The following is a 15655-nucleotide window of genomic DNA, read 5'->3' as shown; positions in this document are numbered from 1 at the left end:
TTTTCGTAATATTTATTTGGAAAGTATCATTTCAACTAGGATTTATATCTTTATTATTATTAGTTGCTGACCTTTCCCATTTGTCTAATGTGGCTAGGAGTAAGGCTGTGTTTACTGTTTGTTATAGCTACAAGTGTCAGAGATTAATATTTCCTATACTGTCCTTGGTTTTTTCTCCCCTGTTGTCTTTGAGTTTTCCTAGAGGCTCCTTCTTATATAGTGCTTTACAGTTTTTCTATTGTATTGTAACTCCCATTGTAATGGTAATAATAATAGTTATTTATAGATCCCTGTTGATATGATGGTAAGGTTTGGGAGGAGGGGAAGCATGCTGAAGTACTATTAGTTCTCAGTCTTTGACCTTCACAAGTACATCTCAGCTTTTTGTTCACCTCCTTAGGTGAGACAGGAAGGCTAGGTGAGACTGGAGTTGGGTATTTCCATTCTCCCATGTCAGTTAGGCTCTGGTAAAACCCACACTGGTTGATTTGGGTGAGCTCTGGAAAAGTAGTTTTCCTTGAGGACAGGCTGTTGCTGAGGAGAACAGAATGGGTGTATTTCAAAATGACTACTTTCCCCCTCACCATACCAGAAGCATGAGAAGATTTTTCTCCAATCCTCACCCTGAGGTCTTTGTGGGGCTTCTGGAGGCAAAACTCATGAAAAAATGGTGTTCCCGCCAAGGCTGTGCCCCCAGGAGTTCTTGCTTTCAAGCTAGTTGACATCATTCAAGTTTCCAGCAATTAATCATTTAACCTGTAAGCTTTCCTACCAGTTGGTGGTTGCAGCGGTAGTTTCAACTGCTAGCAGTGAGCTATGATTCTCTGTATTTGCCTGTCTCTCCAGATTTCAGAGTGGCAATTGACCTTATGACCTCAATTTTCTGATGAAACTAAGACAAGTTTTTGATTTTCAATTTAACTTTTTTCTTGTTATGAGGATAGAAACGATGACTTCCAAGCTCCTTACATGCTGTACTAGAAACTGAAAATTATATCTCCTCCCCATTTTGGATGCTTCCTTTGCTTTTAGTATACCAAGGTTCACATAGTAACCCAGTAGTAAATGGTTGTTGAGTTCACATTCAGTGGTTCTCAGACTATTTCTTCCTGTGACTGTAGTGATATTTCCTTTGGATACAAATTTCCAAAGGCTTGTAGTTCATCTCTGAGCTACTTTCATCTGCAGATAACTCACTAAGCTCTGGAGAAAGAGAGTGTGTGTGTACTTTAAAAGAGACTTAAAAGCAATTTTCAAAAATCAGTTTGCCATTCTAATTCCTTCTTTTGACTTTCTCTTTCTCTCTTAGACCTCTCCTATGAGTTTTAGAACCCATGTTTTAAGTGAGGATAATTTTATTCAGGAACATATTACATTTTGTCCCTTAATCTTTGGTATTGAAAGATGTAAATCCTATATGGTAATTTTTCTTACAGTGAGGTATATAAAACATAAAATTATACTTCACATGATTTCCATATAAGAATTTCAGATTATAAAAAAAATTATTGTCGTTCGATACATTCAACAAAGTCAACTGAATTAAATTCTCTCAAAAGTAGAACGTGTGACTTTGGTAGAAAAGAATGTCTTAAAATTTTGGCTGCTTTCCTCTTTGGGAAGTGATGCCAAATTTCTGTTGAATAGTAACAGTTTAAATCTTATTGAACCTACTTTTACTTTGGTATTTCCGTATATTTATCTGCTATCTTATTAACATAAAGTATTTAGACAAAAATCTTTGTTTTTGTTATTTATTCTAGCATTTTCTTGTGCTTATTAACTTAAAGAATTTTCTTTCAGTCTCGTAGTGTGGATAAGCAACATGCTGTAATCAATTACGATGCCTCTACTGATGAACATCTGGTGAAAGATTTGGGCAGCCTAAATGGGGTAAGTTAAGAGTTTGCTTTTTGTCTTATTTGAATTTTTGTTTAATATTGTAAGAAAACATATATAACACAAAATCCTGTTTTGTGTTATATTTCCTTTTCTCTAGTTTGCACTTACTTTTAAATGCTTACTAGGTACATAGCACTTTGAGGACAATACAGTAGAATATGAATGTAGCCCATGTTCCCAAGAAATGATGTTGGTAGTAAATACTTAACAGGAATTCAGATGGTTGTTGGTTGTTATTATCCAGTGGTTAAAAAAAGACTTCTTTAAGGAGGTTAAGATAAAGGTTGCCCTTACTGAATGGCTTGAATTTATATGTGATAAAGCCGTGGAAAGTCATGACAGTAAGAATGCAAAAAAGCACTCTTGGGAGTCAGAGAAGTGTGGGTTAACTTTGGAAAAAAAAGATGCAAACGTGGTTTGGTACCAGATGGTTGGAGGATCTTCTATACTAGAGTAAAAAGGAGTGAAACACATCCATTTACCTTAACAAATGTGGTATATGATCTAAATACTAGTGTTTATTATTGCTTCTTTGGTTTCCTACATTGAAGATTTTTGTGTTACTGCAGTGAATTTTTTCCTAATTCTTCATTTGATCTTTCTACATTGGCAGAATGTAAGTAGCTGCAGAATAAGAGAATGCTAAAGTATTGAATAATTTATCTTATTTTTTCTCAATTCTCTCATGGCTCTACTAACATAAGCAAACATAATTTTGTTCAGATCTGTGCTGTTGAATTTCTTAAAATGACTTTAACAGAAATTAAATGTATCCAAACTTCTTCTAACTGCTGCTTCTTTTCAAAATATACATTAAACATTATATGGAAAAACATCTGCAGAAATTTGACAAATATGGTAAAACTTTTTTTCCTTGTCCTGAATCGGCCTGCTACTGAAGGACTTTTATGTTTATTCACTGAGATACTTTTTTTGTAGGCCTGTTTTTATGTTAGTTTTATTCACACCTTTGTTTCTCATGACACATAAAATTAAGTTTGTGGTATGCGGGCCTCTCACTGTTGTGGCCTCTCCCATTGCGGAGCACAGGCTCCAGACGTGCAGGCTCAGCGGCCATGGCTCACGGGCCCAGCCACTCCGCGGCATGTGGGATCTTCCCGGACCGGGGCACGAACCCGTGTCTCCTGCATCAACAGGCAGACTCTCAACCACTGCACCACCAGGGAAGCCCTAAAACTCTCAACCACTGCGCCACCAGGGAAGCCCTAAAACTAAGTCTTAATTCCTCATGTTTGAATTGAAATACCTCACATTTGGCATCACCCACTTTTCCAGATTCATGCTCCATCACATTTTCCTTGCCATACCTCCAAAACAGTAGTTTTCCTACTATACTGTCTTCTCCAAATAATTTGTTAGATTTTCTGCAGCCCAGTAGTTCTTCCGTCTGCCTTGTCATTTGTAAAAGTTGTACTTACTTTTAAAAGTAAAATCTCAATTCTACATCTTCCTGAAGGGAGCAGAGAAAAGGTATTTAAGAATATTGACTCATTAACATTTTGAATGGATTAAAGTAGAAAAAGATAGGCAGATGAGGTAGAAACTGTTTTACCATGGGCCATGTCAGGAAGCATTTCGATTCCAAGGTGCTATTTAAGGAGTTACTCTCTTCCTTCTCCGCACCTACAAACTTCTGTTTTAATCTCTGTTTTGGGTGCTTTATGAGCCTTGTATTAAATCTGCTTGTGCATATCTGTCACTGTGCTAGATTATGTGCTTCTGAACAGTTCACGTGCCTTTTGCTTCTGGTAAGTACACCACAGTGCCTACTAGCACAAGGTTCTGCACAGTGCATGAACCCAGTAAATCTTTTCAAATGGAATTGAATGAATTTTCTATATGAAAGACTTTATAGAGAAAAATTTTAATCCACTTTTATATGTGGAATATTTTAACAATGTTATATTCTGTTTTTAAGCCTAGAATGTTTCGTCTTGACCACAGTGCTATTTTTAGGTGTCTTTACATTATATCTTGGAAAATAATAAGTGAGAATTACATCACAGTGTTTTAGTCTTTTAAAACATTGTGATCAAATATAAAAATTATTGATGTTGGTTGTAAAAAATATCAGGTGAAATATTAACTTCTAAGTTTATCTAGGCTGACCTTTCTTATAATTTGATTGTACTCAGTAATTGTCTGAAATACAATAACTCACAGAGAGTGACATCTTCATTTTGAACTTGAAGTCAGGACCTAGATTTGAATCTCAGTCTGTAATTTACCAGCATTATAACCCTGGACAAATTACATAAACTCTCTGAAATTCGGTTTCCTCATATATATTCATATTAGTTCCCAAACTTGTGCAAAAATGTAATGAGTTGAAGGTTATGAATGTGAAGCCTCAATGCAAAATTTAGTTACCTGTCTTCAGCTTTAAAATAGTGAAATGATAATTCCTGCTCTGTAGTATTGTTGTGAGGATTAAATGTGACAAGTATGTGCCTGGTACAGAACTTCAAAATATTACACAAATGGATAAATGCACTGTTACCCAAATGGATAGCCTAGGAAATATGCCAGAATGGACTTTCGTAGCCAAAGTCTGTGAACTACCAGCTATCATGCATTTTATTCATAGAAAATTTGTAGATTATTATTCACAGCCTGTTTATTCTTAACATTCATATAATTCTAGAAATTTGAGCATCAGGTTAAAAGTAGTAATTTCAGAAGGAGCACAGTATAGGTGGTTATGAGCCCAGCTTGAATTCTTACTAGTGAGGTAACTCTGGACAAGTTACTTAATTTTTCTGTTCCTCAGTTTTTTTAACAGAAATAGTAAAATGGTACTCCTCTCAGGTAGTTGTGAAGCTATAAATAAGTTAATAGTTTTAAACACCTAGTTCAGTAAGTGTTAGTTACTACTGTTGTTGTTATGGTAAGAAAAGCAGTTAAAACAAGTTTAGCATCCTGTAGCCTACATACTTTTCAGTGAATACATACACAGTTAAATTATTTTGGAAAGCACTTATCAACTAAACTCAACTTATAAACAACTATCTGTGACTACTTCCACTCTCACTTCCTTTCACCCTACCCTAAAATATACTCCCAAGTTACCTAGGTCCACACTTGCTTTTATTACTACCAGAAATGAGGTTGTTCTGCTTGGGGAAGCTGGAACTGGTTCTGTAGCTGATGTGATAGTAGGCTATTTCCCTGCAAGCCCCTGGAAGCTTCTCTTTCTATGAGAGCCCTTGTTTGCCTTCAGTTCTTCCTGCCCCCTCCATGCACTGGAGTACCTGCACCTCTCTGATAGTCACCATTGACCTTTGCCGCAGCACTCCCATCCCATTCCACCTCACCTCCCTGTGTTCCAGCCCCTGCTGTGTCCCCTTTCACACTGGCGTTCCTGCAGCATCAGACCAGTATGGCATAGAAGGAGGAAGGTATGAAAGGAGTGGTTAGGGGAAGAAGACGAGACTTTTCTCACTGACAACATGATTGAGGTAGTTGTGCTGCTGGCCACTCCATTCACATTTCCCAGAGCATTAATGCAGTACATGGTGGTTATATGATTTTATACTGTCAATTATGTGATTTATTTGTATGTAAATTAAATAGATATTTATCTGGTTTGGTTTGCTTCTCTGAGGTTAGTGGTTTGGTTGGGGGAGTTTGGGGAGCTGGCTTGGCCTGGCTTGGGCATCCAAGCTTCCTTGATGTGCAGAGAATGTGGGGTTTGTAGTTCAGAGAGCTGAATTTGAATCCCAGTAATTCTGCTTCTGAACTCTGAGAGTTTGATTGTTACTTTGCACCCTGTGCCTCGTTGTCCTCACCTGTCCTACCTACCAGGTAGAGGTGTGATCAAATGATGTTGACATAAGAAACAAAACCTATTTTTCTTTCCATATCTAATTTATTAAAATGCTTCATAATTGATTTATTTAAGTGATTTTTTTCCTGTAGCCCTTTGAAATTTTCTCTCCTTTTATAATTTTCAACCGTCAGGAGACTTTTTGCTCCCAAGTGTTTTCACTTAACATTTTGCGAGCTGAAACTTCGTGTCTGGCTCATATTTCCTGAGCCATTTTAGACCTTAGGGAATATTTCTGTCATAAATGCCAGCAGGTTAAAATTATGTGTCTCTTAATCTCTGAAAGTACCTAGTACATATGTTAAAAACAGTAGGTGCTTAACATTTAAGAGAGTCAAGCAATAAGCTTTGAGTGAATCTTAGAGCTCATCTTAGGCCTTTTGAGTAATTATGGTATTTTAGGTTGGGATAGTTTTAAATAAATTGGCTTAGAACTGTGGCATCTCTCTTATACCATGTACCTAATTATTTATCTTCTGCATACCAAACATCAGTTAATTAACATTTTCTTTTATTCTTCTCTTTTCCATCATTTTCCTCAGCTTTTGTCTTTTGTAATTAATATAGAATATTTTGGTAAACTCAAGATATGTCTTAAAACACTCTAAAAATGTTCGTTTGGAAATGAACCTGAAATTAGAGTTTATAAATGCGTGAAGCCTTTGAATTTTCTTTGTATTAACATTTCAGTCTTTCTGTGAAGCATGTGAGAAACTTATTTAGGATTACTCATAAATCATACTAATGTGTGATCTTGAGTTTTAGCAGCATTCTGCTGTCTCCTTATATCTGGAATAAGATTGCAACTTCTAATTTTTTTGTTTGTTTTTGATAGATTTAGAAACTGGTATTCTATGACATATTACAGAGTGCTAGCTGTGCAAAGGAATTTGAGAATCCCCTTATATATTTTACTGTATAACATTCAGGACCCTTCTAAATTTCCTCATTATGGAGGGAACCTTCCCAAGTAAGGTATCGTGGCCATCTCAAATCCAATAACATAAAAGATGGGAAAAAATGAAATTTAAAAGGGAAGAGTAAAGTAATTTTTAAAGTTTCAACTTATCAAAGAAAAACATATTGGGTATTTATATGATGTTCGCATTCCAGGCAATTAAGTATAACATTTTTCTATGTTTTATAAATCTAGAGTATTCTAAGTCTTTTAACTTCTAGTATGCCAGGAAAAATAGTCATCACCATTAACCATCTGTGTCCAATGGACCTCTTAAGTCTTTTTACAAATAGTTTACACAAGTAAGAATTAAAAGATGAGAGAACAACTTGAAATTTTGATAAAAATGAGGCATGACAGACTCAAATGTTTATTCCATGTTTTCCTGGTTTTGAAAGGTACATAACGTGCAAAATGGGTATTGTTCTTTGAATGCCACTAACTGTTCATTAGCTATCATGCCTTCTCTGGGATATATATCTATTTTATAAATGTTGATTTCAGATTTCAAGGACATATCTAGCTAGTTCTAGCTTACCATTATTTCTAGTTTTTCTTGCTCTTGCATTATCAAAATGCATTATTTTTAAGACTTTGACATTTTAAAATTTTAAGAGGAAAGTCATTTTCTTTTTCTTCCATAATTGTAAAATAGTACAACAGTTACAAGATCAATTCAATAATTTTATTTCTACGTCGTCTCTTTCCTTCTAGTTACCTTTGTATAGATACCCGCCTTGATCATTTGTCCACTTACATACTAAATCAAATGAGTATTGAAACACAAACACTAAAAAATGAGAGAAAACTGTCAAAATTTCTTTTAAAATACAGAATCATCAGTTTTGTGTTAAAAAATATTGCATGATTCTTCTTATTGATTTAGGCTAACTGGATGAAAAATATCTTAGTTTCTTTTTGACTTTGGAAACATTCTTCTCATCAATTCTTGTGTTAGGGAAAATTCATCTAGGGTTATCTTCACCTGAAGACTCCTGGTCTGATATTTTGCTTACGTTATTATCATTTTATCATTGTTACTATAGTCTAGAGTGCTGCTGCTCTACTTTTTGTATTTACCTTATAATTGTGAAATATCTTCCTGTATTTTTTTTTTTTTTTGCCTTTATGGATGTTAAATAAAAAATTCTGAATTCTCAATTGTGCTCTTTGATAGCTTAAAAAAAAAAAGACACAGATGGTGTCTCCAGATGTCTTTTATATCTTCTTGGGAAGATGGTGCAATATTTTGGGCCATGCAGTAAGAAACCTAAAGGTTGATGCAATAGTAATGATTTATTTCACAATTGCATCATCCATCTAGCTCTGTGCTATTCGCTGCAGTAGCCACTAGCCATGTGTGTCTGTTGAGCACTTGAAATGTGACTAGTCTAAAAATAAAAAGGTAAAAAAAAAAAGAATGTAAAATGTCTTCTTAATTTTCATATTCATTATTTGTTAAAATAGTACTATTTGGGATGTGTGGGTTAAATTAAAAGTATATTATCAAAATTAATTTCACCTCTTTCATTTTGCCTTTTTAATGTGCCTACTAGAAAATATAGTAGGATATGTGTAGCTTCCATTTGTGGCTTGCATTGTTTCTGTTGAATAGTGATGTTCTAGGTAATTCCATTCTTCTGTTATTATTTTGGTCATTTTCAACAAAGTTAGAAGTAATTGATAAGTTTAAATACTTACGGGATGATGATGATGAAACAATGTTTCAACATACAGAAAAAATAATGTATCTATAACGTATCTTAGATTCATGTAAGGGTCCTATAAAGTATCTTAAAATTCATAAAAGGGTCCAAAGGACTCGTTGGCAATTGTAAAATAGAATGAGTTTTATTCAATTTTTTTAAGTAAATTTTCTTTTTGTTCTTTGGAAGACTTCTAGGAATAAAAATAATGAAACCTCAGTCCTCACAGATAATTACAGTTGTCCAGAAAAGTTAAAATTGAGTCCAGTGGGCCCTGATGGTATATCGAGAGCTATATTATATTTTACCCTTTACAGTTTCTAGCTTCGGGTCAGAGCTTTTCTTGACGTCGTTTTTAGGTGCCTAAATTTGTCATGGCAGCATAGTAGACTCAGAGGAACCGCACCCTGGTTCTTTGTGTGTTACTTGTAATAGTAATAAAGGGCTTAGTATGAAATCATTTATTAGCCTATAAGATGCATAGCACATTTTATGGTGATACACAAGCTGTATTAGCCACCATTTGATATACACTGTAAAGCATAAGGTTTGAGTATTTGCTTGTCTAAATTTTAATAATTAATACTTCATATATTAAATTAACATCTTTTTTTTTCTCTTGTAGACGTTTGTGAATGATGTAAGAATTCCAGAACAAACTTATATCACCTTGAAACTTGAAGATAAGTTGAGATTTGGTTATGATATCCTTATTGATTTTGTGCATTTATTAAATTTATTCAAAAATCTTTACTCCGGTATAAATTAACATTTCTTGAGACAGAAGAATTCATAATATAGGCATGCTGGAAGTCTCTGTGCCCTTCCAAACTAAAATACATGTTTAAAAATAATACTTTTTTTTTTTGTTATAATGCCTGTTCCTAAAAATAATCCTGGAAAAGTTAATGGACTCTTTTTTTTTTTCCCTCACTCTGTATTATAGTTTCAGCAGAAGTATCCCTGCAGTGCTATTATATATGTAGTTTGGGTATCAAAGAATGTAACTGGGGAGAGGACAGAGAGTGTGTAATAGTAGCCCAGCCCAGGGATTTTTTTTTTTCCTGGTTAAATGATAATGACACAGGTCAGCCTCCAGGAGGAATGTAAAGAATTTAACCCTATCTTTCCTTCTGTCCCCATTTTTACTCCATTATATGCATTCCATCTCTGTTGCCTTCAATTCAAATTTTTCCATATCCTGTGTCTTCTGAGACCCACACTCTCTGATTAAGTACATTATGCATTTAGCATGTATTTAAAATTCTTTTGTTTGAAAATAGGATGCTAAGAACTGAATAAGGATATGATGGTATTCTCCTAGTAAAGAATCACTAGTGAAGAGAAGGGACATGATTGGATGAAGAAGAATAAAAGCATTTCTATTCATACAAGGCAAAAAGCTTTGTAAAAAGAACTTGTTTATATTTAATTAAAATACAGATATTACACATGCTGAATGTTTTTTTTTTCACTTTTAATCTTTTCATTTATGGCATTTATCTGGACTTTGATATTAAGGAATGTATCAAATGTACTGGCAACTTGGATGTACTTTTATCACTGTAGTAGAGAAAATGTCTCAGCTAAGTAGAGCTGATACTTAGGTAAAGTAAATGTGCTGATACTTTAAAATTGTTCCTAGAGCATAACTAGTTTTTATTTTAGATTTAACTTAAAATTTATGAAAAAAATAGTTTTGTAGCACATCATATAACCTTTATACTTGTAGAGCCAAAGCAGCATGTGAAAAGTGAAACCACTAAACATTAATACCTTTGATTTGTATATTTTAAATCCTTTAAAAAATATGTATCACGTAAAATGATTAGGAATTAACATTAAAGCCTTTTATTCATGGGTTATTTCTACCAACATAAGTTTCATCAAAAAGTAAATACAGGTATATTTTAAATTTAAGTAACTCAATTCATTTGACATCAGCTGTTTCAAAACATGAGAAAATAGTAGGAAATTTGGGTTTCAGTAAAACTCTATAAAGTTTACTTTGAATTTTAAATCAAGAAGAAGCTATTGAGAAGCAACTCATCTTTTATAGATTGTATAATGATTTCTTAATAGAGAACTAATATTTTCTTATATACTTGCTCACAATATTTCTGTCGAAAATTCCTGGGACAAATGTTTTGTTCCCAAGGACTTTTTCAGGGCTGTAAATCAGTGTTGAGCCAGAACGACTACCCAGATCCTCAGGTTAGGCTCAGTTGATTTCATTATTTAAAAATAGCATCTCATATTGCTTTTGATTTTTGAAGATTGTGTATAAATGAACATTGGGCTGTTTCAGTGGCAGAAATTTTATTAGATAGGATGAAATTTTAAAAACAAATTTATTCTGATACCAGACTGAAGTCACTATCATGCATTATTCATAATTAAAATTAAGTTTAATAGTTAGCTAGTCTACAAACTGTTATACCTTGTAATTGAAAACTGTTTAATTAAAATGCCACAGCAATAGAAAGAACATTTTACCATGAATTGAGACTGGAACTAAGAAACAGAATTTATCTGCCCAAAGTTCTTTGTTCTAACCAGAGAAATTGATTTGGAAAAGCAAATAGTGAAATATCCAAGTTTAAGAAATGACTATAAACTCAGGAGGTATAGTAAAATGCTGCAGTAATCAAGATAAACTTTAGAAGGAGGTAATTATCTCCAGATAGCCAGAAATGTAACAGGTAAGGAAACCTAAGTTCATTTATTTTACAATTATTTATTAAATGTCTCCCACGTGCCAGGCACAGTCCCTGCAGTCTGGGGTACAGTACTAAATAAAACAGACCACAGTCTCTGTCCTCCTGGAGCTTATACTTTAATGGGGTTGGAGGGAACTGACAGCACGCACAAAAAGGATAATAGAGGGCGATAAATTCTGTGGAGAAAAAGTGTGAATGGGAGACAGAGAGCTACTGCTGGTGAGTGAGAAGTTATAATTTTAAAATGGCTGGGCTTCCCTGGTGGCGCAGTGGTTGAGTCCGCCTGCCGATGCAGGGGACACGAGTTCGTGCCCCGGTCCGGGAAGATCCCACATGCCGCGGAGCGGCTAGGCCCGTGAGCCATGGCCGCTGGGCCTGCGCGTCCAGAGCCTGTGCTCCGCAACGGGAGAGGCCACAACAGTGAGAGGCCTGCGTACCGCAAAAAAATAAATAAATAAAAATAAAAAGGCTATTCATTAAGACTTCACTAAGAAGCCAGCAATGGAGCAGGTAATGACACTGGCCTTATGGATCTATCTGGGGAAACTTCTCTTCAAGCAGATAGAAGAGTTAAGTGCAAGACTTAAACCAGGAGCATGTTTGCCATATTTGAGGAACAGCCTTAGAAGTCAGTGTGACTGGAGCCAGTGAAGAGTAGGAGAATATGGGGAGCCAGAGTGTATCACCCTAAATAGGCCACTATAAGAATTTTGGCTTTCACTTTAAGTGAAATGGGGAGCCATTAGAGGGTTTGATCAGAGGAGTGATGTGATAATGACTTATATGTTTAAAAGAATCCTCTGGTTACTCTTTTTCAAAGACTAAGGGGTTAAGTGGGCAGCGGTGAAAAGAGGGAGACCAGTTAGGAGGCTGTTACAGTAGTTGGCAGTAGTTCCAAGTGAGCAATAATGGAGATTTGGACCAGGGTGACAGAAGCAGAGGTAGTGAGAAATGATAGAATTCTGTGCATATGTTGAAGATGGAGCCAGTAATATTCTTGATTAGATTGGATGTAGACTAAGAGAAAAGAGTCAAGGATGAACCCAAGACTGTACAGTTGATTTAAACAATTAGAAAAGTGGAGTCACCATTAACTGACAGCATATCCTGTGGGTAGAGCAGATATTGTGGAGAAAATGGGAAGAATAGTCCCCCAAATCCATTTAAATTTGGTTTAATTGAATTCGGTTTAATCGAATTTTGCTGTTACTGTTTTCTTTTTGATTTCTGTCTTTATTAATTTCTTCTAGGTGAAAGCTGAGATAATTCAAGATCTTTCTTTTCTAATATAGGCATTTAGTGCTATAAAATTTCCCCTAAGTACAGGCATACCTTGGAGATATTATGGTTTCAGTTGCAGAGCCCTGCAATATTGCAAAAAGCCAGCCACACAAATTTTTTGGTTTCCCGATGAGTATGAAAGTTATGTTTATGAACAACATTGGAGTCTGTTAAGTGTGCAATAGCATTATGTCTAAAAAATTTGTATATACCTTAATTTAAAAATACTTTATTGCTAAAAAATGTTAACTATCATCTGAGCCTTCAGCGAGTCCCGATCTTTTTACTGGTGCAGGGTCTTGTCTCAGTGTTGACGGCTGCTGACTGATCAGGGTGGTGGCGGCTGAAGGTTGGGGTGGCTGTGGCCATTTCTTAGAATAAGACAACAGTGAAGTTTGTCACATCGATTGACTCTTCCCTTCAAGAACAATTTTTCTGTAGTGCACAATGCTGTTTCATAGCATTTTCTCCACAGTAGAACTTCTTTCAAAATTGGAGTCAGTCCTCTCAAATCCTGTTGCTGCTTTATCAACTGAGTTTATGCATTATTCTGAATACTTTGTTGTCATTTCAAAATCTTCACAGCATCTTCATGAGGAGGAGTTTCCATCTCAAGAAACCATTTTCTGGGACTTCACTGGTGGTCCAGTGGTTAAGACTCTGCACTTCCAGTGCAGAGGGCGCAGGTTCGATCCCTGGTCAGGGAAGTTCCGCATGCCGAACGGTGCAGCCAAAAAACAAACAAAAAGAAACCACTTTCTTTGCTCCTTCATAGGAAGCAACTCCTCATGCGTTCAAGTTTTATCATGAGATTGCAGCAATTCACTCACATCTTAAGGCTCCACTTCTAAATTCTAGTTTTCTTGCTGTTTCCACCACATCTGCAGTTACTTGTTGCACTGAAGTCTTGAACCGCTCAAAGTCACCCATGGGGGTTGGGATCAACTTCTTCCAAACTCCTGTTAATGTTGATATTTTAATCTCTTCCCATGAATCATGAATGTTCTTAATGGCATCTGGAATGGTGAGTCTTTTCCAGAAGGTTTTCAATTGACTTTTCCCAGATCCATCAGAGGAATCACTGTATATGGCAGCTTTATGAAATGTATTTATTCAATAATAAGACTTGAAAGTTGAAATAGCTCCTTGATCCATGGGCTGCAGAATGGATGTTGTTGTTAGCAGGCATGAAAACAACGTTAATCTTGTACATCTCCATCAGAGCTCTTGCATGGCCTGGTGCATTGTTATGGAGTAGAAATATTTTGAAAGGAATCTTTTTCTGAGCAGTAGGTCTCAAACAGTAGGCTTAAAATATTCATTAAATCATGTTGTAAACAGATGTGCTGTCATCCAGGCTTTATTGTTACACTGACAGAGCACAGACAGAGTAGATTTAGCATAATTCTTAAGGGCCCTAGGATTTTCAGAATGGTAAGTAAGCATTGGCTTCAACTTAAAGTCACCAGCTGCATTAGCCCCTAACAAGAGAGTCATCTTGCCCTTTTAAGCTTTGAAGCCAAGGCATTGACTTCTTCTCTCTAGCTATGAAAGTCCTAGAGGGCATCTTCTTCCAAAGAAGACTGCTTTGTCTACACTGAAAATCTGTTGTTTATTGTAGTTACCTTCAGTATAATTCTTAGCTAGATCTTCTGGATAACTCACTGTAGCTTCTACATCAGCACTTGCTGCTTCACTTTGCAATTTTATGTTATGGAGACAGCTTCTTTTCCTTAAACCTCATGAACCAACTTCTGCTACCTTCACACTTTTCTTCTGTAGCTTCCTCACCTCTCTCAGCCTTCATTGAAGAGAGTTAGGGCCTTGCTCTGGATTAGACTTTGGCCTAAGAGAATGTTGTGGTCTGATCTTCTTTTCAGACCACTCATACTTACTCCATGTTAGCAATGAGGCTATTTAGCTTTCTTATCATTCATGTGGTCACTAGAGGAGCACTTTTAATTTCCCTCAAGAACTTTCCCTCTGCATTCACAATTTGGCTGACTGGCACAGGAGGCCTAGCTTTGGTTCTGTCTTGGCTTTTGACATGCCTTCCTCACTAAGTTCAGTCACTTCTAGCTTTTAACTTAAAGTGAAAGATGTGTGACTCTTCATTTCACTTGAATATTTAGAGGTTATCATAGGGTTATTAATTGGCCTAATTTCAATGTCATTGTGTCTTAGGGAATAGGGTGGCCTGAGGAGAGGAACGGAATGGCCAGTTGGTAGACCAGTCAGAACTTGCACAACATCTGTCAGTTAAGTTCACCATCTTACATGGGTGAGGTTCATGGTGCCCCAAAACAATTACAATAGTAACATCAAAGATCACTGATGACAGATCACCATAATAAATATAAAAATAATGAAAACGTTTGAAATATCGTGAGAATTACCAAAATGTGACACAGAGACACAAAGTGAGCAAATGCTGTTAGAAAAATGCCTCTGATAGACTTGCTGGGTGCAGGGTTGCCACATACCTTCAGTTTGTGAAAAACACAGTATCTGCAAAGCACAATAAACGGAAGTGCAATAAAACAAGGTATGCCTGTACTGCTTTAACATGCAAGATACTTTCTAGTTTCTCTTTTGATCTTTGCATCATTGGGTTATTTAATCTTTGTTACTTAGTTTCTAAATATTTGGAGATTTTTCCCAGAGACTTTGTTATTAATTTCTAATTTAATCCCATAGTGGTCAGGAACATACTATGTATATCTCAAATCCTGTCCTGTCACCCAGAATGTATCTAGTCTATCTGGGTAAATATTCTCTATGTACTTGAAAAGAATGTGGATTCTACTGTTTTTGGTTGGAGTATTCTATTAGTGTCAGGCCAGGTTAGTTGGTAGTGTTGTTCGCATCTTCTGTATTTTACTGATTTGTTGTCTACTTGTTCTATCAGTTTTTGAGAAAGAGATATTGAAATCTTGGGCTATAATTGGCTTTGTTTCTCCTTGCAGAAGTTTTTGCTTCATGTAATTTGAAACTCTGTTATTAGTTATGTAAACATTTAGAATTATTGTGTCCTCTTGATGAGTTGATCCCCTTTATAAAATGACCTGCTTTGTCTGTGATAATATTATTTTTTGCTCTGAAATCTGGTTTGTCTAGACATTCGTTTTGGATTGGTGTTAGCCTGGAATATCTCTTGCATTCTTTTACTTTTAACCTATTGTCTCTACATTTGAATTAGGCAGCATACAGTTGGTCTTACTATTTCATTCAATCTGATCAT

The 15655-nt window shown here is 35.6% G+C and overlaps 1 protein-coding gene across 13 annotated transcripts in view; it reads left to right on the top strand.

Annotated features, from left to right (window-relative positions):
* The window catches only part of CEP170 (centrosomal protein 170), a 147212-nt gene that overhangs the window by 56188 nt on the left and 75369 nt on the right, over positions 1-15655 (top strand). For 12 of the 13 annotated variants that reach the window (XM_067729484.1, XM_067729480.1, XM_067729479.1 and 9 more), the window contains 2 exons: positions 1804-1893; positions 9039-9120. In XM_067729484.1, coding sequence (XP_067585585.1) covers positions 1804-1893; positions 9039-9120 — 172 coding nt within the window. Of the gene's footprint in view, positions 1-1803; positions 1894-8061; positions 8113-9038; positions 9121-15655 lie in introns of those variants that run through there. The other variant, XM_067729486.1, reaches the window with a different exon arrangement.

The sequence above is a fragment of the Pseudorca crassidens genome, chromosome 2, assembly GCF_039906515.1.
Source record: "Pseudorca crassidens isolate mPseCra1 chromosome 2, mPseCra1.hap1, whole genome shotgun sequence".
In the NCBI taxonomy this organism is placed as follows: Eukaryota; Metazoa; Chordata; class Mammalia; order Artiodactyla; family Delphinidae; genus Pseudorca; species Pseudorca crassidens.
Note: the sequence above shows the minus strand (reverse complement) of the source record. Positions and strands in the feature narration are given on the sequence as shown.